This window comes from Vicugna pacos, chromosome 2 (genome assembly GCF_048564905.1).
Source record: "Vicugna pacos chromosome 2, VicPac4, whole genome shotgun sequence".
Taxonomy (NCBI): domain Eukaryota; kingdom Metazoa; phylum Chordata; class Mammalia; order Artiodactyla; family Camelidae; genus Vicugna; species Vicugna pacos.
In genome coordinates, this window is record NC_132988.1 from 72,859,670 (window position 1) to 72,886,250 (window position 26,581).

General features: G+C 41.8%; 1 protein-coding gene and 1 long non-coding RNA gene across 6 annotated transcripts in view; one reads left to right on the forward strand and one right to left on the reverse strand.

Annotated features, from left to right (window-relative positions):
* Positions 1 to 26,581, forward strand: part of SHROOM3 (shroom family member 3) — a 288,650-nt gene that overhangs the window by 158,819 nt on the left and 103,250 nt on the right. Inside the window, exons 1-2 of one of the 5 annotated variants that reach the window (XM_072942006.1) lie at positions 12,928 to 12,986; positions 22,685 to 22,742. The exons of 3 other annotated variants lie outside the window; for them this stretch is intronic. Coding sequence is in view for 1 of the 2 variants with exons in the window: in XM_072941987.1 (XP_072798088.1) it covers positions 12,907 to 12,986 (80 nt within the window). In the remaining variant the exon portion in view is untranslated. Of the gene's footprint in view, positions 1 to 12,857; positions 12,987 to 22,684; positions 22,743 to 26,581 lie in introns of those variants that run through there. One more of the 5 variants, XM_072941987.1, reaches the window with a different exon arrangement.
* LOC140686870 (uncharacterized) lies at positions 6,396 to 12,759 on the reverse strand. The gene is made up of 3 exons (XR_012060848.1): positions 12,652 to 12,759; positions 8,589 to 8,693; positions 6,396 to 7,164 (listed from the first exon to the last, which is right to left on the reverse strand). It is a non-coding gene; the product is annotated as an uncharacterized lncRNA (long non-coding RNA).

Below are 26,581 nucleotides of genomic sequence, written 5' to 3' on the forward strand. Positions count from 1 at the left end.
CACGGAACACCAAAGTGTTTTTCAGCAGTGGAAGCTGGGAGTGTGATCCTGAAAAAACACGCAGGATTTGGAGCAAGAGACCTTCGGGGGCGGGGGAGAGGGAGCAAATAAATTCCCCACACACTCAGATGGACCATGACCGAGGAGTCTGCGGTTTCTTTCTCAAGTGGAGAGAGTTTGGGTCCAGTTCTCAGAGAAACTCTTGTTTCATTTTTCATTCCAAGCAGGTTAATATTTGTAATTCATGTACACGGATTTTCAATGTAGGTTATTTCAGATTCCCTCATCAAATATTTTTAAAATATCTATTTATGTAGGAGAGAAACAGACATGCTAAAAGATTACCCGGTATTTTTAAACATAAATAAAATCATCATAAAACCTTCACCTCCCCCTTTTATTTCTCCTTAAGATGCCAGGGTGATAAACACCTGCTCTGCAATCAGCCATTTCAGTGGGTGTGCTTCTGTCTGGATCCACATGTTTGTGGTCCATTCTGTGCATCCTTCTGGAGGCTTTCTTCTGGATGCTGTGCCTGCCCTTGGTCTTGTGGCTTTGACTCTGAAGCCCTGTTGTCTGCAAAAGACAGTATATTCCAGCTCCAGGGTTCACTCGGCTGCCTGCTTTGCCGCCGTAATGTCATTCTTGGGAAGTTTCTGGGTTTCCTGGGAGATGAGGCGTGAGCAGCGTGAGCAGACAGCGTTTGCTGCAGCCTGAGTAATTTTGGAAGACTTGAGTCTGTTTTGTTATTCAAGTTTCCCAGAGTGGGTGTGGGGCATGAGAATCCCCAGCAAAGGCAGTTACCACTGCACATTCAAATTTGGTGCCCTGTGTCCCTCCTCGGTCACATTTTTGTAAAGAGTAGTTACTGTGGTGTTTCTTTCTTAAGTTGGGTTTTGCTTGAAGAAGCCAGACAGAAATGAGGAAAAAGTGATTGACATGAATCAGAGTGTTAAAAGCACATCTGAACTAATACGGAGTCAGTGTATACATTGCGTAATTCAGAGATGCTTCAACATGTTTTTGGATTTGGTAATAATACTGAACGTTGGAAAGGTTATTTGAATGAAAGCCAGGTGAGAGTTGACATATTTGCAAAAAGATTTGAGGTAGTCTGTAATGGATTTTAATAGCTTTCTGATTTGAAAGGAAAAATAGCATATGATTTACAATTTTTCCCTCTCTGACCTGTTGTCCCCACATTAACCTCAGTGAAATGACATTTCATAGTCAGTAATTATTGTTGGAAATGATCCCTGTGTGCAAAACCGATAGGTAAGCCTTGCTCACAATTCAGGCATCCTTCAACTGTGTGAGCAGAGCAGAAAGAGTTTAGTGTCACACTCCTCGTTTATCCGGTGCCTTTGAGCTGCACTTCCTGTATTGAGTGAGATGCTCAGCCAAATCTCTGCCTCCCCAGGAGGCCAAAATACTTTCCAAGCTACAGTGGCAGTGTGGCTACAGTTTCAGCTTCATCCATGCCTCCAAGTAGTTCTAACAGGTGCTATCGAACATATGGTTTAAAATTTCCTGATAGAAAAACTATAGGCCTTTGATTTTTTGGTTTTGAAAATTTTACCTAACCCCCAATAGCTAGCTACTTGATTATGCAGCTATGCCAAAATGAAACACAAGAGGACTTTCTTCTTGCGGGGACCACTTTCATCCATGATAACTCTCTCTCCCCACCCTCCCTCTCCCTCTCCCTCTGTCTTTCCTCTTGAATTACTGAAAGCCCTAATTGCTGCACATTGCCTTCAAGATAAAAGGCAAGATTTATACACAGTGTGCAGGATTTTCCTCTCCAGCCTCAAATCTGACCAGAGAAGCCCTGCTTTCTTTCCTGCTCCGCATGCCATCCACTTCCAGTGCCTGAGCATACTTGGCTTTCTCCTCCTCCCTTGGCCCAGGCTACTTCTCTAGAATGCTTGTCCTCCCCTCCCTAAAGCTGGTGAGTATCTTTATCATATCATATCTTTGTTTACCCACTGACCAACTACATGGTGTTGTAAACTTCTTTGTCTTCCCCTTTAGACTCTTAATCATCTTGGGAGCAAGGACTGTTTTGTTCACTGCTGTACCGCTCAGAGCCTAGCACAGTGCCTGGCATAGAGGAGGTGGGCACTAAATCTTTGTTGAAGACTCTGTTGAGTCTGAGTGCCGCTCAGCTTACTTCACCTGCAGAAAAATCCCTTGATCTTTCATTTTATTAATGAAGGAGGTGAGCAGAGGGGCAGAAGGTACCCTGGGGTGTTTCATATCTGTGCAGGAGTCAGCTCTTCGTGGTTTGAGAGTAGGAGTGGCATCATATAGACTTCAGACTGAAGCATGGAAGAGCTGTGATGAGGACGTGTAGGATCATTTCATCGGGCTAACCCTCACTCATGTAACCTGCAATCCTAGGAAATCCAAGGAAAGAAAAGTCACTCCCTGCCAGTGAGCTATGCTTCTAGTGATAAAAATGGTTGGTTGTGAGATTCTTCATTTCTAGGTTGAGATTATTTTAAAATTTGCCTCTTTAGTGAGAAAGGATCATCTGCTACATTAAAAGTAATCCTACTTGTTTGAACAGTAATTGTTGGCATTTAAATAAGTTGAATTTCACAAATTCTGCACGTTGCTGCATTTCCACTAAAAAGTGACAAAACTATTCTTCCTTTAACTATTCTTTCTTAAATATACATACCCACTGTCTATCTCAAATACTGCTTCCCATTTATCTCCAAGTTGTACTAATAATAAAAATTTCCAGTAACACTGTTGGCAGTTAAGAAATGATAATTAGGAAATTGCTGGAGTTTAGAAATGTAATCTTGTTTAGCCTGGGTAGCCTAAAGTAGCTTCCATTTATGCATAGTTGATGCCAAGCATTTTATCTGCATAATCTTTGATCATCTCAACAACCCTGATAGGTGGGTGGTTTTGTCCCTCTTTACAGATGAAGAAATTAAAGCTCAGAGAGGTGAAATGCCTTGACCAAGATCACATGGTACGTGGCAGATCTGGGTTTTGAAATTTGATCTGTCCCAAAGCCCCTATTCTCTACTAAATATCTTTCCTATATGATAAAAGCGCCATTGTTTTCCCAGGCCTTGGATGTCTGCACACATCATTGTAGAATACTGTCCTCTGTACCTACCAGGATGCCACAGTGGCTGATGGTGGCTACCTACAGCATCACTGTCTTATCATTCTTGAATTTGTAACCACAGACAGTGTTTGCAGAACTTTGGGATTTTAATTCAAACTGTTGGGAGTCTGTCCAAAAAAATGATCAGTCATTGGCAGGCTGTTGTGTCTGTGATTGTGTTTCCCAGAATTCTGTAGACACGTCACAGTACACGGGCCATGCTCACCCATCTTATACTTTCTCCCAACTTCCTGAATAGTCCCAGGAGGTAAATCAAGGAGCTTCTGGAGAGCAGCCTGCAGGGGGCAGATCCTAGGGTTCATGTAAAGCTTAAGAACAGTCTGAAACCTGCGCCTGAGTCAGACACTCCAGAATGAGATACAGCCCATCAGCCATGTCTTCGGGGACTTCTGGCTGAATTAGCTCTAGCCTGTTCAGAAACCTGTTTTAGGTCTTACAGTCATGCCAGTGAGGTGTCCACTGGGTAGAGATTCCCTCCGGTGTAGTGGCTCTATTACTTGTTTTCTGTACACGATGATGGAGGGAACCAGGATTTAGGGAGAATACCTGTCTTAAGCTCTCTGTAAGTCTATTGCCAACAAAATCAGCAATCTTACTAAATTATCAGGGCCTGTGATTATCATAAATTTAGGGCACATACATTCCTCTGTTTTGCAAAAGTCTTACTGCTTTTCATTAACAAAGGAAACTCGGAAGATGGGGGATTGACTCCAGCCTGTAGAAGCTGTAAATATCAGAACCTAGTGAATTACTGTAACTTGACACTAGCAACTCCCCTTTGATGGGAATCTCCTTTCAAGTGACTCCACTCCGTTCTGTATTGGATTCCAGACGGGCCTTTTGGAATTACAACTCTTGCTTTATGACGGTTGGGCAGACTAACAGGTCTAATGAAAAGGCATTAAAAATATAGGTATGATTTTCTCAATGAAATGTAAAAACTGCTTTAAAATTTTTAGATGGTGAGATGTAAAAAAAATGTAGACACAGCACTGTAAATCATCTATACTTCAATAATTTAAAAAAACCCCACAGCACTGTAAATTGACTATACTTCAATTTAAAAAAAAAATTTAAATGTTGAGTTAAAGTTGATGTTAGGAGAAAGGGAAGGGAGGAAGGGAGCCTAGATCGTATATTAGCACAATATTTGGTGACTTTTTTCACTACTAGCAAATTAATTGATTGTAAGTACATTTTGTTTTGTTTTGTTTTGTTTGGAGCAGGGAGGTAATTGGGTTTATTTATTTATTTATTTATTTTTAGAAAGGTACTGGGAATTGAACCCAGAACCTTGTGCATTCTAACTTAAGCATGCTCTCTACCACTGAGCAATACCCTCACCCCTCCTTCCCCTAACTGATTCTAGATCACTAGGTTTTTCCCTGTTTCTGAAATCCATGGCTAGTGGAGGAAATAGCCTTAAAATCAAAGAAGGGAATGATTGTCATTATGCACCGTTGGCGTTCAGTGAACAGGTTGGCTCTCATGAGATTCTTGATAGTAGGATGGGATCAACCAAGAGGGGATTTGGACAGTGTTGAGTAAACCTTAGACAAGCTTTTCTAGGAAGTGGTGCAGCAGGGGCACAGACATTGGGATGCTCCTAACCCATGGTGATACTCCTTCATTTCACTCAGCATATATTTACTGAGTGTCGATTTGTGCCAGGCACAAAGCATACCAGAACCCATGCCTTTACTGAGATAATATTTAGGGCAGGAGAATAGACAATAAATATTGCTCACAGTACATAACTACATTACAAAGAATATTAAACGATTAGTGCCTGGGCAGAGAATGGATCAGGAATTAGTGCCTGGGGTTGGGAGGAAGGGAAGGGAGTGGGTTGTAATTTTAAAGGAGGAGATCAGAGTTCAAGATTTGCAGATACTAACTAATATATATAAGATAGAGAAACAACTAGTTCATACTGTTTAGCACAGGGAGCTATATTCAATATCTCGTAGTAACTTAGGGTGAAAATAATATGAAAACAAATATATATATGTTCATGTATGACTGAAGCATGATGCTGTGCACCAGAAATTGACACAGCATTGTAAACTGACTGTACTTCAGTAAAAATATATGTATACGTGAAGGGGGAGATCAGGGTGGGCCTCAGTGCAAAAGTGATATTTGAAGGAAGTAGGGGCAGTATTTGTGGGGATGCCGAGCAGAGGAAATCTTCTGTGCAAAGGCCCTAAGGCAGGAGCATGCTTGGTGTGTTTAAAAACAGCAAGGTGGCCGCTGTGCCTGGAGCAGAGTCGCGGGGAAGAGCAGCAGATCAAGTGAAGCAGTGATGGGTGGGTGGGGAGGAGTAGAGCGCATGAGGACTTGCAGACCATCGTAGGGACTTTAGCTTTTGTTCTGAGGGAAAGGAGGAAACCTTGCAGGGTTCCGAGCAGGGGACTGACATGGCTTGAGTAGTGTTTCAAAAGCATCGCTCTGGTTGTGAAAAGACTGGGGATGGGAGGCAAGGGCAAAAGGAATTCCCATGGGGAGCCTCAGGCAGTAATCCGGGAACAAGATGATAATGGGGCCTGGATGACAGCAGTGGGAAGGGTGAGACACTGTTGGATTCTGGATTTATTTTGCAGGTTGGGAAACAGGACCTTCTGGAAGATTAAATGTGGATCAAGAGAAAGAAAGGGGTAAAGGTTTTAGGCTTGAGCCATCCACCGAGATGGAGAAGATGACAAGTTGAATGGGCTTTGGGGAGAGATTTTAAACTTTTTTTTCTTTGTTCGCATTTTCAATTTTATTAGGTAGAATTGTTATGATTTGACTGCACATTTATAATATATTGCATGTAAATACATATACACAATATACTGCACATATTTTTTAAAATTTATATATATGTACTGTTCATTGTTTCTAAGAACGTTTAGAGCTTTAGCTTTTTAAACTTCCATAGTTATCAAAGGAATAAAGCCAACCACAAAATAAGAATTAATTCAAAAAGATACATACACACCACTACTAACAGCAACATTATTTATAATTGCCCAGATACAGAAGCATTCTAAGTGCACATCAATAGATGAATGGAGAGATTTTAAACTTTTTAAATTAAGTATACACACTGACTCAGGTGAAGGTGCTGACTAGGTAGATGGGTATATGAATCTGGTGTTTAGAATTGGGGACTGGGCTGGATAGAAATTTGGGGTCTTTGGCGCATTATGGGTCTTAAAACCATAAAAAAAAAAATCCCCATGGGAAGTCACTAATTCCTGGAAATTCCATCTCTAGAAGCTGCGGCCATGATATAGGACTCCTTCCAATCCTCTGGGCCAAGTTGACCCACCTTCTGTTGTCTTTTGACTGTAGTAGGACAGCACGAATCATAGCCAGGTACATCAGTTAGTTTCATTGTTTTGTATTTACTGGATGCAGAACATTTCCACCCCATACACAGTTACAGCTAGAGGTCATCTACTAAAATTTCTCATTTTACAGATGAAGAAGGGAAGCTCAGAGAAGGTAAATAATTTGCCCCGAACTATAGTAAATGGTTACAGCAGAGCCAGGAGTACGTCTCCTTCTAGCTCAGTATTATTCTTTACACCATCTGGAGCACTTACAGTTTCATTAGACAGAACAGGAAAGGCAGAGAGGGAAAGTCAAAGATCATTTCTGCCACCAACTCTTTCCTTTAAAGCAGAAGCAGGGAGCAGAGCTCTCCTATGCGTTCGCTCTAGCAGCACCTGCATCCTTGATTGTAAGAAGCCACAGTGTAAAGTTCAGCCGACCTGCTCTCCAAGGGAGAGTTGGAAAGCACCTTCTGAGTTATTCAGGCCAGGTTTGGGGGGGGGCCAAAAACAACAAAACAACCCAAAATGGGGCATGGTTTTTGGATTATAGGGAGCTGGGGTGTAGAAGGAATCTTTTTTTTTTTTTTTCATCTAATCTAGTCTGGAAACTAGAGGAGGGAGGAAAAGAAAGAAAGTGTGGGTTACTGTGCTATCAGCTTTTGATGATTCTTGATGATGAACTGGAGATGCCTGGGAAGGGCCAAAAGAACAGAATTGAACATAATTATTATTTGATTGTGGACTGCAGTCAGACATCTACTCCACTTCAATTTACCCCTGATTCCTGCCCTTTCTTAGCTATTGGTGAATTATTTGGATTGGCTGTTGAGTTCCAATGGGTCATTATATATAATTTGCAAATTGCTGTCACACTTAGCGATCATTCATTCATTCAATAGCTATTTATAGAGTACTCACCAAATGGCAGGCAGTTCCTTCTACATGGGAGATGCAGGGGTAACTAAGATAGGTGAGTTACTTGTTTACATTCTCATGGGGTCACATAGATAATAAACAAGTAAATAAATGAAGAAGATAATTGCAGATAGTAATACGTGCTGTGAAGTAAAGAGAACAGGGTCATGAGATAGAGACTGGCGGGCTACTTTGGGTAGGAGGCTCAGAGAAGATCAGGTGACTTTTGAACTGAAACATGAATCAGGAGCCTGCCACATGGAGGTATGGGGCATTCCAGGCAGAGGGAGAAGTCAAGAGCAGGGTCTTGAGTTGGGAACAATCTTGGGACGTTGAAGGGAGTGAAAAGAAGTCAGCATGGCTGACGCATCATGACCAAGGTAGGCCAGGTTCCCATCACATGGGGCCTCACAGGCCACAGCAAGGAACTGAATTGTAGTTGAAGTGTAATGTGAAGCCATGGGAGGACTTTAGGCAAGGGAACAACATTATCAAATTTATTTCTTTGAAGTAACACTGAGATTCCTTTTTGAGGAATAGAGTATGTAAAGGCAAGAGCAGGAGCAGGGAAGAAGCTTTGTACCAACCTGAGGATGTGAGAGTCGTTTGTTCTAGGACAGTAGTAGGGAGTGGCAGAGGCGATGAGATTTGAGATAGATTTCTGAGATAGTGTCAACAGACCTACTGACAGATTGAATACAAGGTTAAGGGCAAGAAGAATGAAGATGAGTGCTGGGTTTGGACTGTACAATTGGGATAAGGGGACCATTAGTTAAGATGGGGAAAACTGGAGAGCAGCAAGTTTGGAGGGTGGGGGTGGAGGGTGCTAGGGAATAGCAGAAGCAAGAGTTCTGTTTCGAACATCTTATATTTGATAAACCAACCAGATATCTGGGCAGGGAGCTGTATAAATGAGTTTGGAGTCCAGGGGAGAGATACGAGCTAGGGAGAGAAAGTTGAGTGTCAACAACATCTAAACCGTATTTGAGCTCAAGGGACCTGATTCACTCACCAGAGGGACTGTAGATACGGGAAAGATGGGACGACCAAACCCTGGGCGCATCAACCTTGAGAGGAGGATGACCCGGCAAAGCCCACTGAGAAGCCACTGTCAGTGAGCTGGGGAAGGAGACAAAACCCAGGAGGGCCTGGTGTGGAAGTCAAGAAACGAAAGTGTTTCTTTAGGAGGGGATAGTCACCTGTGGTGAATGCTGCTGCTCAGGGAGCCCAGGAGACGATCAAGCAGAGGATGATGGGACTTTGACAGGAGTGGTTGCCAGGGAGCGATGAGGGTGAGAGCTGGACTGCAGTGGGTTCAGGAGACAACGGGTGATGATGAGATGGAGGTAAGTGCAGACAATTTATGAACATGTGTGGCTTCTATCACCCTTGTAGCAAGGGGTTCGGTAATGAGGTAGAACTATAACCGGGATTGCTGGGGAGGCTCCTAATCGAAGGTTTTAGAATGGTGAATTAAAATGAATATACATTCCTAGGAAATTTGATCCACTGTGTCTACTTGCGGGGATTAAAGTTTCATGGAGTCACCCTGGTGTTCACCGACATTGCTGCTAATCATTCTTTGACACTAGTTTCTCAGGTCTGTTTCCTGCAGCAAAACCCAAGTAGAACATAAGGTGGTAACAATTAAAACCCAGCATTTATGGAGCTCTTCATGTGCTGCTAGAGCTGTAATACCTCAATCCTTCCCTCCTGTGGTAGGGGCTGTCATCATCCCTTTCAATCAAGTCACACTGCCTTCTCTAAAATCCAGGTAGCTAATTTGTTTTTAAAATTTATTTTATTTTATTTCAGTGGAGGTACTGGGAATTGAACCTGGGACCTTTTGCATGCTAAGCACACACTCTACCACTGAGCTATACTCCTCATCCCACCCCTAGGTAACTAATTTATAATTGAAATCTTGCAACACAGTTTGTACTTAAGTTAGGAAATGCTTGTATATCAGCAAAATTTGAAATTTTATCTCACTCCTTTTCTTCTCACCCAAATACCAAAAACCATGTTTACATGGCAGTTTAGGACGGTAACCCAGGCAGCCTGGGAGCTCAAGAATCCTGCTCCTTAACCAACATCCTTTAATCTCAAGGCATGTGGAAAGGAGATTCCAGGAAGGAAAAACAGTTGACATTTGATGACCAGTGCTGGTACAAAATTGCATAAAAGTTGTAATGCATTGGGCTAGAAATGTAGAAGATGCTATTGCTGGAATTAATAGTCAGGGGTGTGGAACTGTCACAAAAAGAGCCTTAAAGGAAACATGGGCTCTCAACTCTATTTTAGTGTGTGGGTGTGTTTGTGTATTAACATAGTTGAACACATTTCTATCAAAGTCACATTTTCCTGCTTATGTAACAGTACGTGGTTGCCTTTTTAAAAACTCAGAAAATAACGAAGTCAGCCTTTGAAGAGCAAGTTAATGCTCACACATGTGAAATATGGTTGGAGATTGTCTTTAATCTTCGGAATTTTAGGGTGCTTTCTCTTTTGCAACCCTGCAGCTGAAGAGCTTAAAATTTGATAAATTATAAACATAATGAGGCTTCTAACTCCTCCAGCCAGTCATTAGCGGCCAGGAAGTGATCATTGTTACTTAATTATAAGATGAAACTGAACATTGAGAAATGTTGAGAGTGCTCTGATTGGCCAATATTCCAAGGACTAATTCCACAGGCACGCCTTTGACATACCAATTAAAGCTGCATCACCCATAATAAAATGCCGCATGCCTTTGGCTGTGTTCTATGTTGTCATTTTTCAGATTAGGACAACAAAAACAATTCCAGTCTAGGGCACTTCCAGTGACCTGCTGGGCTCTTCTAACTTAAAGGATAAGGACTCCTCCTAAGGCTGATTACTCCTCCAGAAATGCTGATCTTTTCGCTCTGACCACACCCAAAATGAGAGGCTGTCTTAAAGATAATAAAAGCAACGAATCTCTCATTGAACTAACTAGCCGTCAGATACCAAAATTCTAAAAAGCTTTCCAAAAGGAAAGTGAGGATGTACAACATTGTATTTTTGATTTTGAGGGGAATTCATTACTCTCTACCTGTTTCACAAATATGCCAACCATTAGGAACCCAAGGAGAAACAAGCTGATAGTGATTTAATGGACATCCCTTGTAGCTTTTTTCTAATAAGGTACAAGTAGAGACTCAGAAGCAGTCTTTTACTTCATTCCTGAAATTACTGCCAATTTAAAGTCACTTTTCCTAATGTGCCTAGCAATCCCGTTTGCCTATAATTTCCCAAGAATTATAGTCTTTGAATCCACTCCTGGATGGGAGAAAGATAATTCCATAAAATATGCAATTTTCTTTAAGTAACCGGTAGTTTTCAAAAGAAAGAAAATATTACAGTGCTTTTCTGCATGAGCATCCTATGTCATGGAAAGATGGGTCTGGAGGGGTCGAACCCAAACACTTGCACGTACACTAGAGGAAGCTCCTCTGTTTCGCATTATTTTTCTAGGTCTAATGAAAGCATAAGGATTAAGGGCTTGGCCTTGTAATATAATCAGGAACAGAACCTTGGTAGGAAAAACAGCGGACAACAGAAAAATCATTATGTTTAGGGAAAGGAAAAGTTTCAAAAAAGAGACTAGTCTGAGTAACTCAGGCTCCTTTTTTCTTTTTCTTGTGTGAAATTCAATGTTTCTTTTCTTCTTGTAGCCTCTACAGGGGGTGATGTTATTTTGCAAAGATAGATGCTCAGGGGCTTTAGGAGCTGATGTCAGCCTCACAGTCACTGTCCCCTTTGCCCAATGAGAGACTTGCTAAATGAGAAACAAACTATGAAGGTGGAAAATTCTGCCCCTGATGACAAATCTATGTCTTTTGAGGTTGATTCCAGGCTTTAGAGGTGGTGGGAACATCCTCGGTCAGAAGTGAGATGAAACTCATTCAATCCTTTGCAGTTGAGGAAACACCCTTGTTACGAGACCTAGGGATCCTGAGTCAAAGCTGAGGACTTGAAAGGAGTATGCCAGGTTCTGGGTTCAGCACCTCTTCTGTAATGCATTTCCCCTCCCAGGTCTCCAGGTCAGGTCTGGCAGGATTTAATGACTCTGAATCTCTGCAATGAGTGGCATCTAGATAGCCCAGGGGAACTCAGTGATACCACCCACCCACCCTGGGATTGGAGGTTGGGTGGAATGACTGGGAGCTAGATGCCTCAGAGGTTGTCTTGGGAACGTCAAAGAAAGCTTTTGCCAAGCCTGTTAGGTGAGTCAACAAGAGACTTCAACCTCTACTTTGATCCATCCTAATTTTTTTAATAGCACTGATCATATTGAAACTTCAGAAATGAATTGTCTGATATTGTATGTTTATATTTACGCCTAGAAAGAGAGGTTGGTCAGTTGATTGGTTACAGGATATTTTCAGTTCATGGGTTGCCTTTATCGTCTGGGCATAAATGTTAAGTTAAAGGAATAAAAAATATATATAGTCAAAATCTCCTTTCAGAGAACCTAGTTACAGGTTCATTGTTTGCGCATGCAATAGGTCCAGCCAAGTGGGTCCAACACTTTAAATAGCATGAATCATCTGTGAAGACCATCCCTTCTCCTTTTCTTCTGAGTCTTCTTCTGCAAAGCTTTAAAATTACCTTGAGGAATAAGGTGATACAGCTGTTTTTGTTTTTAAAGCAAATTCAAAAAGATAGTGATGGAATGGCCCCTTCAAATCTTCCCCTGCAGCCTGACCCTAGGAGTGGGCCTCCAGGATCAGATCAAGAGAAGTGGTGTGGTTACTGCTTCTGAAGACTCTACAGATTTCACCAACCTGAAAAGTGACCTAACCTCTTGGGGAGGGAGGGGCATTAGGTCATGAGTGACACAGACCGACCCAGAACTCCAATGACCTCAAAGCCCTTGCCTCTGTAGAAACTAAAAGGGGCTTTGGGGGAAGAGAGGGAGAATCAGCACCCCCTGCCCCTCCTCCCACCACACACATTTCTAAGGCTGGACTGTTGAAGCAGCCAGAAGCCAGATCTTGGAGGGGGTCTCAGAAACTCCCTTAACTTGGGTCTCAAAGAACTTCTCACGCCTTTGGCAGGAGGTTCTGGTTATAGGGAGACATTCTAAACAGAAGCCCATGGCCATTTACTGAGTACCTAATAAATCCATGTGTAAACTCCACGGTCCCTACTCTTGAGGGAGGTGTATTTTGTTGAAGAGCCCCTGGAAACACCAAGCCCCACTCCCCACCTCCACGAAATGAATGTTTCTGAAAGTACCTGGGGTCTTGTTTGCTTCCTGCCTGCTGGCCACTTCCACTCGCCCAGCTCTCTTCCCTTTCATGCCCAGAGCAGAGCCTATTACTGCAAATGGGTGATGCGGCAAGGTGGCGGGGAGGTGCTTCTGCACGGGGGAGTTCTGTTGTTTTTATAACCAGTGCCAGCTCTGAGTGGATGATGAGTAAGAGCCTCTTCCTCTTCCCTCTGGGCTGTCCTCCCCTCCTGTACCTATCTTGTGGCTGACCTGTTTTGGATATGGTGCTAAGCAAGGGCGGCTGCCTGGCTCTGATGTTCCCCAGACTCAGGACCCAAAACTCGAGAAGGCAGCAAAATCCGTAAGTGAGGGCTGCCTTGGCCTGTGCTTCCTATTAGCCGATATTCCTGCTTGAGGGCTCCTGGGGAGAAGTGGTAAAGGTGAAGGCAGTAATCCAGCATTCGATACTCTTACTTCCTCCATTAGGTAAATCGAAAGTGTGCTTGGCACACACAAACAACATGGGTATTGATTGAATGCATCTTCCATTGACCTTGGCTCTGATATTATGTTAGATGGCCTTTTCTCTCAGAGAATCCTATTTCTGGCAAATTTTCTTTTTTTTTTTTTAATAGAAATGACAGCTGCTTGTTTATTCTTATGTTTGAACATTACAATATAAGAACAATTATGGTTATCCATATTTTACTGGACATTGATTTTGCCATCTTTTATTCCACTTATAGAAGTAATGTTTGTTTTGGATTTTAGCTGCTTTTTTGTGTACATTGCTAACATATTTGTCAGCTGCCAAACTATTATGAGCAGATATAAAGGGAAGTTTTCTGCTAGAGGGGCTTCCACAGTTCATGCGCACAGAATTTGTTTTGTATACTCTGTAGGGGGAAAAATAATTCATCAGTGTCTTTGTGTATGTGTGTGTGGTTTCTTTCTTTTTAGTAGCTGTAATCTGTGGAATTTCTGCATCTTTAAGCATAAAGATCAGCTTCTCATTTTGTAACATGAGTTCTTTGCAAACTTGAATTTTAATTGCATCCAGCTTTGAGTGACACTTTAGAAAATGCTCTCCTGCATCAGAAGTGCTTCTCCAAACCAGGTGCTCTTCATGCTCACCTGCTGGCAGTGTTTGATTAGCAGCCAGCTCCACCCGGGTGTTCTGATTTGTGCCAAGTCCATTCTATATATGGGAGTTTGTGCTTGAGAAGACAAGTCATGCTCGTTATCCAGACCTCTTCCTTAGAAGTAATGTGCCAAAATCACAGAAGCAGGAAAGCCAGAAACAGTATGAGGCTTGGTATTGATGGACCATAAAATCAAAATTTCACCTCATAATATTGCTTTGTTCTTGGATACATCATCCCTTCCAGCCATTAGCTCACCAGCCCTTGCTCGATCTCTGGGCCAGTTGGCATCATTGCCATTCTGCTGCCCGAGAATGGGAGATGCAGCTGAATCAGCCAAATTGCCCCCAAGCCAGGTGATGTAGCTAGAATTGGGAGCCAACCCCCTGACTTCTCTCCAGCCCCTTGCTGTCTGAGACAATGGAGCTTAGAAGAGAGGGCTAGAGGCTAAGTTGAAACTGCCAGTGTGTCCTGAGAGCAATCTCTATTTGAATTCTCATTCAGAAGCCAAGAGAAACCAAACGGGGGGGTCAAACAGTGGATTCATAAATGGAGATTGGGGGAGCACTGCAGAGAACAAGGTTAAAAATGAGGCAACTTGGGCTCTAAGTTCAAGAATGTAGGGAACATTCTGGAAGGTCAATTTTATGCAGACCGTGATACCTCTGTTCACTGGGGGCTGAAATACGCTAGACAGCATCTGTCATACAGAAAGTACAGAATGTTTTCCAGTAGGAAATGGTAATCAAAGTAAAACCACTGCACATAGTTAAATCACTAATTCCACAGATATTTATTGAGTATCTCCCATGAGTCAGGTCTGATGATATTCATCTTTGTAGCCTCTCTGCCTATCCCGGGGTAGATCAATAAGATGAATGGATGGACTGATGGGTAAGTGGACACATGTTGTCCAAGAAACCTTATTTTAAGGACTTCCTGTCTTCTCCCTGCTCTTCACCCCTTGGGACCGCCCCTATACTCCAGCAGAGACTCCCGCCTCACCCCTCCCAGAACCACCCACTCACAAGGAAGGAGAATTTCCTTAATGAAGGCAAGTAAACGCAGGCCTGTGTGCTCACAAGGAGGAAGCCTTTATGTACTTTTACCCAGACTGAGCCTGGGAAAATCGTCGCAGGAAGACAGTCACACCCTCATCAACTCAGTGGAGTAGTATTTGCATGCTGTGGGTTTCACTGCGGCCAGCCCAACAGGTGCATAATCTCTGCGTCAGGCAATCAGAGCAAATTTGCCTCTGCGTCTCCAGAGCGCCACCACCCTTCACCCACTGTCTCTTGGGCTTGCCTTCTAGGGTCTCAGCTTCACCTCTCAGGCCTCTGCAGCCAGAATCTAGGAAAGCCACACCAGGTACCATTATTTATTGAATGCCCTCAATGCATTGGCCTCAGACCAAATGCAGAGTTAGGTTACTGTACCTGACTAGGTGGTTCACATTTTAAACAAATAAATAGGCAGATAGAGGTGACCTAAGTAGAGGAGAAGGTGGAAATATACTCCAGGGAGAGGCTGGTGCCAGATAGGGGAAACCGGTCAGAACCTGTCATTGCAAGACCTTAAGTAGGACCAGATCTTAAAATAGTTCAGATCCAGCTTTGTGTTTTTGATCATCCAGAAAGAGGGCAAATTTGGTGGGGAGAAAGATAAACCACAGACTTCAAGCCATTAACCTTGATTCATTCTTTTGTTTCTGTCTTTGGGCCACCAGTGTACCTGGTGTGTGCATCTGACAAAGCACATGGCCAGCCGTGGCCAAGCAATCATTTGTTTACTTTCTCTCTTCTCTAATAGAACGTGGGCTCAGCGAGGATAGGGGCTTCGTGTGCTTCATCTCTGAATTCCCAAAGCCTGATCAATAAATGCTTGTTGAATTTACATATGATACCCACTTCAGTATATGGGTGGGTACTGATACCCACCTCAGTGACTATATAACTGAGCTTCAAAGGAGAGCTTGGACCAGGATGTCAGATGCTCTAGGATCCAGAATAGAGGTAACTGTGGATTGGATGGTCAGGCGGCTTTCTTGAGTACAGTATTACTGACTGCGATCTTGAGAGAAGGGGATTAAGAGTTGGAGGTGAACAGTCGCCTGAGGCAAAGGCTCAGACTCAGGGGTGCTCTTCTGGTTTTTGGGGAACAGTGTGGCTGAAGCAGAGGGTTTGTGTTTGAAATACTGTGTCACATATCTGAAAGGGAGGATGAAGGCAGTGTATGAAGGGACAGATGAAGGTGTTTGAAGTTTAAACTTTCAGCAGTGGGAAACCACTGAAGCCATTTAAGCCAAACTGTGAGAAAAGGAGATCTCAATCAAGTGACAAAAGAGAATCAGTCCATTTTGCTGCATATTTAGGGCAAATGTTTCATGGAGTAGGGAAAGACTGAAATGAAAATTGAAACTATCTCCCACCAAAAAAAAAAAAAAAGAAAGAAAGAAAGAGAAAAAAAAGGAGAGCTCAAAAGAGCTGAATTCTGTTAATATTTGTTTTATGTATTATAGCACAGAGAACTATACTGAATACCTTGTAGTGTCTATAATAAAAAAGAATATGGAGAGGAATGTGTGTATATGTATATATATATATATATACATATATATATATGTGTGTGTGTGTGCGTGTGTGTGTATATACATATATATATGAATTACTGTGCTGTATACCAGAAACTAACGTAACATTCTAAGCCAACTATACTTCAGTAAAAAATTTAATTTAATTTAATTTTAATTTTAATTAAAAAAAAAACTGAATTCAGCATTGACTGGCAAGATAGGTGGGAGCAAGGAGCCTGCATAGGAGGGTTACAGCAACAACCTGCAAGTCATGTGATAAAATTCTGGTCTTAGGTGAAAGTGGGAATGAATTTCAAGATTCTGGGGTAGGTGGGGGTAGAGGGGGTGGTTGTTTGTTTTAAGAGAAAGGTATTATTTGGATCCACAGTTTCCTCTAAATGAGGATTATAATAATGATGGCTAAACTCTCTATTTAGTGCTTACTATCTGCCAGTCACTCTTCTAAGCATCTTACAGAGTATCTCAATTCATCCTCACAACACCCCTTGGAAGAACTATTATTGGCCCCATTTGACAGGTCAGTTAACTGAGGCACAGTAATTAAGAAACTTGCCCAAGGTTAATAAGAGGTAGAGCCAGAATTCAAACCAGGATGTAAGGCTGCACAGCTCAAAGTGTTAACCACTGTACCTACTTCAGCAGGCTCATGGGAGGACTGATGGTATGATGAAAGAGGTTCTAAAATGCAACATTCATTATCGTCTTGAAAGAGTAGAGAGGCATTTCCTGCATTAGTTTATCGCCCATCATTATTAACTACGTACTCCAGTTTAAGGTGATCAGTGTATAATACAAATGAAAACCTGTAATATTATGCTTTTTCTTTTTAAATATTGATTTTCCTAATTTAAAAATGAATAATATTCTTTATAAAAATCCAAATATTACAGAAATAACAGATACAGAGTGAATGTCCCATGCAATCCTAATTCCTGCCCAAATCCTTATCCACTGTTGGGTGGAAATTTTTCTAGCTCTTCTCTTTTATAAATGCTGACATATTATCATGCATGTTAATACTAATGCTTTTTCCCAAAGGTGATCATGCTTTTTCATTTAATATATTTGGGACATCTCTCCATGTCAGAATATACAGTTTTATTTTATTTCCTTTGAAAGCTGTATAGAGTTCGCTTTTGCTTTCAGCACGCCCCAGTCTGGGTTCATGTTCTTTACCAATCAGTAGAGCTGCAGGTCTGATGTGACCTAGATTCTTACCTCAATGCTGCTTTTGTTGCTTTTGTGTCTTGGACAGGACTCAAGGAGAAACAAGCTCAAGCAGGTCTCAGTTCTCTGTTTCTGTGACCGTAACAGAAGCTAGCCTTTCTCTAGTGCTCTCGAAGGGCCAGCAACCATTCCTAGCCCCATTCTGTAGATGAGGAAACTGAGGCCTAGAGGGGTTTAGTAACTCACTTGCTCAAGGTCATAAAATTAGAAATTAGAAAGTCAGAACTTGAACCTTGGCTCTTTGACTCCAAAGCCTGTATATTTAGCACCACACTGTCTCTTTCTCTCTCTTACAAGTCTTTTACCTACATAGGAAGTGGTCCCCATAGCATCATGTTGAGGTCAACTGTGGAGTCAAAGTTAGTCATTAAGATGATCTCTGCTCCTTCTCTTTATGGCACACTGTGCAAATACCAGCATACAAATGGAGTTGTCAGAAGAAGCACCATCCTTTCTGCTGTTTCTCTCTCCATCCCCTCCCTACAGGGCACTCATTAGTCTGGAGTTTGACCCACTGCCTCTCAACAGTCCCAGACAATGCCTCCCAGGGCTCGAACCTCATTTGGTATCTCCCCTGCTGATGGGGGCCATGAGGGGACAGCTCCTGAAGGTTCCTTTGGAGAGGGTGGAGGAACCTTCCCCACATCCCAGCTCAGTGACAGGACGGCTGCAGAAAGCCCATGTCCATCTGCCCAGCACAACCCACACAGAAATTTCCAAAGAGCCAGTTTAAGGAGATGAGTGTAGATAAGCCATCTGGGTGGAACATCCTTAAAAGGACTTTGCTGTTTTGTTTTGTTTTATTTTTTGTCTGGGTGAACTAGACTGGTTCAACAAACAGCCTCTTTTCGTGGAATAAAGTAACTCCTCCCTTAGTGCCGTGCTGTGAGAGCCTGCACAAAGACAAGACATGATAAATCCATGTCCTGGATCCCTGGGACCATTTAATGTTTGAATTCTTTGGTGGTGCTTAATTTTGTTGCATCAAATGATTTCTCCCCAAAGCAGGCATTTTCATAGAATTTCAGAGTTAGAAGGGAACTGAAAAATCCAAGCAGTTCAGTTCCTTGTCTCATATGTTTTACAACATTTTCCTAGAGTAGTCCACCAGCTGCCATTTGAGCACCATCAGGGAACTTGAACTCGCCAAGTACAAAGGCAGACTATTTCATTTTCAGATCATTTCAAATCACAATGATGTTCTTCTTTATACTAATTCTTCTAACTTCAATCCTTTCATCCTTCTTAGACCAAACAGAAGATATTGGATGTTTTTTCCACTTGATCACCTTCCAATCTTTTGAGGACAGTTACATTTTTCTGCTAAATCTTCTCTTTTCTGGGTTAGTCAGTCTTTCATTCCTTCACCTGTTATTTCCAAGTCATAATCTCACATCCTGGGCTGTTAAGGTCCCTTTTCCTTGACTGTGTTCTAAATTGTCCACATCACTCTCGCATGGGTGACATCTAACACGGAACACAGTGCTTCAGGGAAGCCCTGATGAGGACAATAACTTACCTTTTTTTAAAAATTTTTATTAATTTTTATTGAAGTAGCTTACTTTCTTTTTCACAATTTACTTCTGTTAGGTGCATTAAATGTAGGATTTCATCCAATTATTCAAAAGAAGGGGAAACCAAGGAACTTTATTCTGGAAAGTTTGTTAAAGGAAAAATCACTTCATCACTTTATTTTTCTTCAAGCAATCACATAGAGAAAAGAAACCTGTGGACCCAGAATTTTAAATTTTGTGTATTGTAACATCTTTCTGATATGCCATTTTTTGTTGTAATATTTATCCATGGATAGGAATTGTGTGGAGATAACAATGCTTAACTTTTCCTGAGTGCCTGAGTAATGACTACTGCAGTACCAAATACTGAGTTTTCTTTAAAGTGTCTTAAAAATTTAAGAGATTAAATGTTTTAGAGTATTTCTTTATATCAGTGATTCTTTGAAGTGGATGGCTAGCCCCTTAAAGACTAGGATTTTTTTTTAACAGCTCTCCCCCTCCCCCCCTTACTGCTGCCTTGAAGGAGTCAAGTTTCTGTGAATTCTTTCAGATCCTTGAAAGGTTTACTACTTCCCGCCTCCACCACAGGATTAAGGTACCCACTCCAGATCCAGATTAGTTTTTGTAACACTAGAAGAAAGTAAAGTAATGGAGTAGGTTTCCCTCAAAAAGCTTTCTTTGATTTTAAACTGTGTCCATGTATACGTAAGATTTGATTACACTTTAGATGTCTTTGGAGAAATTACTGCTATAATATACAAGACAACATGTGGTGGCGGGTACCCAAAGGTGGGAGAATACATTAGATGCCCTTGTATCATTTTTCTAAAAAGCATGATTGGGGCATCTGTATAGGAGAGTGTCACCGAGGGTTTTTACATATCAGGAAACCACTGGCAGAATTAACACTGCCCCTCAGCTATTGACTAAATTATAAAAGGACAAAATCTTAAAGACAAATGAATTCTAACTAAAGGCCAACTGATTATAGCAGGAATTGTGTGGATATGCATGGGTATATGTAATTTTGTGGAACATTCTGTTGAAAATGTTTAGGAGGTAATCACATGCCACCTAAACATTTTCTGAGGGATGAATCCACCCCCTGCCCCATCCCCTCCTGATCTCAAAAACCCACACTGACTCTGTAAAATGTATGATATGGTTTCCTCTTTTTAAAGAGGTGACCTTTTCCAGGCCAATTAAAAGGTGCTGCTTTGAGGACACTGGAACCCATGCTCAAAGGAATGAAAGGAAATTGAAACGTATATGAGAAGGAGCTAATGATGCCTGGAGCAGTTGGGATTAAAAAAGAACAAAGTCAATTTTAAAAAGATCCCCAAATCAAAGAGCTGCTTCTCTCATTAAATACCAAGAGAAAGCAAAATCATTTTTAATGAAAAATGGGGCCATGGAACCAGCCTGTTGTCTAGATCCTGGGGCTTCAGTCAAAACCAGTGAGAAGTTTTGAGTAAAATCCTTTGAACTTCTTGGGGAAAATATGCTACATAAATTAAGATACTGTCATAAAAGATAAACTAGCTTTTCTCTCAAATTAGATAGAATGATCCAGGAAGATATTCAAACACTAACAATAAAAGGGAGTGTATATATAGGATTAATTCATAACTGATTCCCCATCTGACCTAAAATAAATCCTGGCTAAAAATTTAGCATTTTAAAAACTTGAGATATAATAGATGTATAACAGTGTGCTAGTTTTAGGTGTACAACATAATGATTTGAATTGTACATATACTGTGAAACGATCACCTCAGTAAGTTTACTTGATATTCATCACCACACACTGTTATAAGTTTCTTCTTGTGATGAGAACTTCTAAGATTTATTCTCTTAGCATCTTTCAAACATACAATACAGTATTAGTAACTGTAGTCACCATGCTGTACATGACATCCCCAGGACTTATTTATCTTATAACTGGACGTTTGTACCTTTGGCCCCCTTCACACATTTTGCTCACCCCATTCACCCATTCGTCTACTGATGGACACTTAGGTTGTTCCCATGTTTTGGCTATTGTAAATAATGCTGCCATCAACATGGAAGTGCAGATATCTATTTAAGTAGGTGTCTTTATTTCCTTCAGCTAATACCCAGAAGTGGGATTGCTGGATCTCATGGTAGTTCTATGTTAAAAATTTTAAGAAATCTCCACACTGTTTTCCATAGTGGCTGCATCAATTTACATTCCCACCAACACTGCCCAAGGGTTCCCTTTTGTCTACATCCTCACCAACACTTGTTATTTCTTGTCTTTTTGATAATAGCCATTCTAACAGGTGTGAAGTGATGCCTCACTGTGGTTCTGATTTGCATTTCCCTGATGGTTAGTGATGCTGAGCACTTTTTCATGTACCTATTGGCCATCTGTATGTCTTCTTTGGAAAGACGTCTTCAGTTTCTCTGCCCCTTTTTAAAATGGATTGTTTTGGGTTTTGCTATTGAATTGTATAAGTTCTTTATTTATTTTGGATGTTAACCACTTACTGGATATATGATTTGCAAATATGTTCTCCCATTCTGTAGGTTGCCATTTAACTTTGTTGATGATTTTCTTTGCTGCACAGAAAGTTTTTAGTTTGATGTAGTTCCACTTGTTTATTTCTGCTTTTAGTGTCAAGTCCGAAAATCATTGTCAAGACTGATGTTAAGGAGCCTACCCTCCATGTTTTATTCTAGGAGTTTTATGGTTTCAGGCATCATGTTCAAGTCTTTAATCCATTTTGAGTTGATTTTTGTGTATGGTATAAGATAGTGGTCGCTTTAATCTTTTGCATGTGCCTGTCCAGTTTTCCCAATGCCATTTAATAAAGAAACTATCCTTTCCCCATTGTATATTCATGGCTTTTTTTCATAAATTAATTGGCCGTATATGTGTGGGTCTATTTCTGGGTCCTCCATCCTGTTCCTTTGATTAACGTGTCTGTGTTTGTGCTCATACCATACTAGCTCATATATTATATGTTATAGTAGTAGATTTATAATGTAGTTTGAAATCAGGAAGTGTGATGCCTCCAGCTTTGTTCTCAAGATTGCTTTGTCTATTTGGGGTTGTTTGTGGTTCCATATAAATTTTAGGATTGTTTGTTCTATTTCTATGAAAAATGCCAATTCAATTTTGAAAGGATTGCATTGAATCTGTAGATTGCTTTGAACAATATGGACATTTTAACAATATTAATTCTTCCAATCCATGAGTACAGACTATCTTACCATTTATTTGCGTCTTCTGCAATTTCTGTCATCAGTGTCTATATAGTTTTCAGTGTACAGGACTTTCACCTCCTTGGTTAAATTTATTGCTAGGTATTTTATTCTTTTTGATGCCATTGTTAATGGGTAATTTTCTTAATTTCTAAAATCTAGCATTTTGATGACCTGTAAACTACACAGTAACAGTCATTAGGTGATTGCTGTGGATAGTAATTATTACAACCTTGGTGGGTTGTTCACTTCTTAATACAGTTTATAGTAACCATCTGTATTAGTCTGCTCAGTCTGCCATAACACAATACCACAGCCTGGGTGGCTTAAACAATAGAAATTTATTTTCTCACAGATCTGGAGGCTGGAAAGTCCAAGATCAAGATCAAGGTTCCAGCAGGGCTTGGCTTCTGGTAAGAGCTCACTGCCTGGCTTACAGCTGGCCACCTTCTTGCTATATCCTCACAGGGCCTTTCCTGGGTGCATGCAAAAGTGCAGCAGAAAGGGGTGAGGGGTATAGCTCAGTGGTAGAGTGCACGCTTAGCATGCATGAGGTCTTGGTTTCAATCCCCAGTACCTACATTAAGAAAAACAAATAAATAAACCTAATTACCCCCTACTGAAGAAAAAAGGTTAAAAAAAATTTTTTTAAGAAGTGCAGCCAAAAGAGAAGGGAAAAAGGAGCTCTTTGGTGTCTCTTATAAGGACACTAATCTTCTTAAATTAGGGCCTCACCTTTATGACCTCATTTAACCTTTCTTACAGGCTCCTATCTCCAAATACAGCCATATTGGGGTTAGGATTTCAACATATGAATTGGGAGGGTGGGGCACAAATATTCAGTCTATAACACCATGCAACAATAACTAAGAGGTCAGGGAACTCCTGGCCTTGAAAAGGGCCCAGGCTTCCTACCACATGTGCACATCACTGGGTAATGCCTTTGTCGTTTAGAAGATAGTTGGGTGGGTAGCTGGCAAGCCATCAGGAAACCTAAAAGCAGGCTAGTGCTGCATTTTCTGTTCGTTCAAAATTATAAATGAACTAATTGCCCAAGCCAAGGAGCACCACATCCTTGAAGAGAAGCCTCTTCATTACACATTTATGTGACCTCCCATGAGATATGTTTAATGGCACTGTAGCCAATGGGAAATTCTCTATCATAAGCCATCATTTTGGGACATTGTTTATCTATCCAGCGAATCAGGGCATTGGCAAAGTAAGCTTCACGGAGTCCAGCTTCACTACCCCTGAACTTCTAGCTGGGTGTGGTTTTCATGCTGGATAAAACCATTATTTTAGAATTAAAAAAGTTTTCTAGAATAAAGCAGGTCACTCCTCCTTATACTAAGACTCAAAGATACTTTATTGTGGGGTTAGGATTTCAGCATACAAATTGGTTTGGGAGGGGGAATGCCTCATCTAGTACAAATTAAGTGTTAAATTTGGTGACTAAAAAGAAGGACACAGCCACTTGGGTGCCAGTGTGTATGAAGCAGAGGTGAACATATCCAGTGCTGGCAACCAGTTTTAGCAGTTTAATAACTGGAGCTAGATAAAGAAAAAAAGGAGTTGCTGAGACAAGGAAGGTGGCTCTTCTCAAAAACAAAAAGACATCTGGACTGATAAGAGGGCAACTGAAAGAGGAGCTAAAGATAACTAGGAGAAACTGATCATAAATTTGCCTCAAGGTTCAGACAGGGGGTCACGCAGCTGAATTATAGGCAGGGGTCACTGGGGTGGATTAGCACTTAAACGTCCTGGTTTCCATACCTCTAGGCAGCCTCCTTTACCATGAGGCTCGTTTCCAAACATTAGGTGGTGGAATATATATGGGTAATAATAATTGCCCAGTATTCTAGATTATGCATAATTTTTAAAAATGTTTTATTGGTGCACAGTTGATCAAATTATGCATTGTTGATGGGACTATGAGTTCCCTGAAAAGTGGGTCAGCCTGTGTCCCATGTCACAGGCTACTGCTTCAGCTGTGCTATGTCAAATGGCTAAAAAAAACTCACTTGATAGCTTAAACGTTTTACTAGTTACATTTCGCCTGTGATCCCAGGAAGGAGGCCAGGCCTTCCTGGAAAGGTTGTTCAAGTTACGAGTTTTCGCAAGGTATGAAATACATTTGAGTGTGTGTGTGTGTGTGTGTGTGTGTGTGTGTGTGTGTGTATTTCAACAACACCATAGCTGGTAAGCTAATAGATTCACCCATATGGCCCAGGCATTCTAGCTGGTTTTTCAGGGATGAAGTCCTAGAGCAGGTAGATCATGTGGGTGCATTGGAAGAGAAGTGGGGGAAGAGGGCCACGCATCCCACTCCATGGACCCTGAGTAGGACCTTTGCTTTATGTAAAGTACGATTGTAAACATAGAACTGAGCTCCTGCAGATCTGATGCTGTGAAATGAGTGAATTTGTGCAGAACTGCTCAATAAACTGAAAGCAGAATACTGTACAATTATTTGATGTATGTCAAGCATGATTATCATTTCTGCCCCTAGGGCCACTAAGCTGGCGGCAGTAGGAATCCCATATTGTGGTCTTCCATGTGCCAGACCCCGTCTTGGATCAGGACTTTTCACACTTGGCTCTTATTAACATGTGGGGCTGGATGACTCTTTGTTGTGGGGTGTGAGGTGGGGCTCCCCTAGGCACTTAAGCAGCATCCTTGGCCTCTACCCACCAGCTGGTAGAAGGACACTCCCTCCGCTCCCAACTGTGATAACCTGAATGTCTCCAGACATTGTGAAATGACCCCCGGGAGCAAAATGGCCCCTGGTTGCGAACCAGTGTCCTAGACCCAGGACCTGTTTGAGCTGGGGTGTGATGTACGCAAAGAGCATGAGCTGGCTGTCACACTGCTGTCCTCATTCCAGCATTCACTTTATTGACCAAGCCCTTGCTGTGTGCCAGGTGGCAGGGATAGAAGGATGAAGAAGACATGGTCTTTCCTGTAAGGAGAAGAGTCTAGAAAAGGAGAAATACTCATAAATAAATAAATTGCCAGTCAGTGGGTTGAATGCAGTGAAGTAGACATGCTCAGGAGCTGGAAGCACATGATAGCAGTCAGCGGGGAGAGAGAACTCCTGGCCCAGCCTGGGAGGCGTCCCAAGAAAGCTGGAGGCATCAAGGAAGGCTTTCCTGAGTTGCCGAGTCTGAGCTGAGTTCTAAAAGATAAGTGAAGGGAGGAGGTGAGAACACTGGACAGAGGCATAATTCAGTGTTGTAATGTTGAGGCACAAGACAAGGTGCAGAGGTGAAAAGAAGCCTAGAGAGTGTGACTGTGTTGGGCAGGGGATGCTGCAAGCCTGGAGGGTCCACAGGGCGGCCTGGTTGCAGCTCTAAGAGCTTGTGCTTTATCCTAGGAGGTGGGGAGTCATTGGGAGGTTGAAGGCAGGGAGTGGCATGTTTTTGTTGTTTACACCGATTGCTTCCGTTGAATGCAGAGAATGGATTTGAGGGGCACAAGAGTGAAAGCAGGGAGACCAACTGAGGAGGTCAAGAGACAATAACTCAGGTGAGAGCAATCCCAGGGGACTGCCTGTCACACTTGTTCTCAGGTGCCCCTCTCCAGAACTAGCATGTGGGGAGTATTCAGAGGAGGGAACCTCTGTATTATGCTGTCATACCAACTTCTTCTCATCCCCATTTTGCAAATCGAAGCTCAGAAGGGAAAAAGTGGTTAGTCCCGTCACACAGCTAGTGACTTGAGCCCTGTTTGACTCTCTAACTTCTATCCCAGTCTGCTGCGTAGCTTTGGCCAAGTGGTGAAAATGACTTCACTCAGAAAGAAGTGGACTCGGTTTCCATTGGCTTTTATGCTAGGTAGGTGCTCAGTGTTTACTGAATGGGGGAGTGATTGTTGTTCATGAAAATTAAACCTATATCTACATATCATTTGTATGCATTCCAAACTGTTGAGGGGAAAATGAAGTTGATCACTAATGATTCCATGCAAATAGCACCTACCTAGGCTACAACCTTAGTCTCTTGTCAGGTTCTGGGCATCTTCAAGTCCTGGGGCCAGGAGTGCATGGTTCTGCCTCTTTTTTAAACACCACGTTTCTTCAGACACATAGCCAGGGACATTTGTATAACAGATGCTTGTTGAATGAGTTGGATGTATATATATGCATCACCATTAAGTTCTGGGCCAGTAAGAGGACCTCCAGTTCTACTATCAATTATCTGAAAGTATTAAATGTGACCAAGACCAGGAATGACTGCTGGGAAGGAAACGGGGA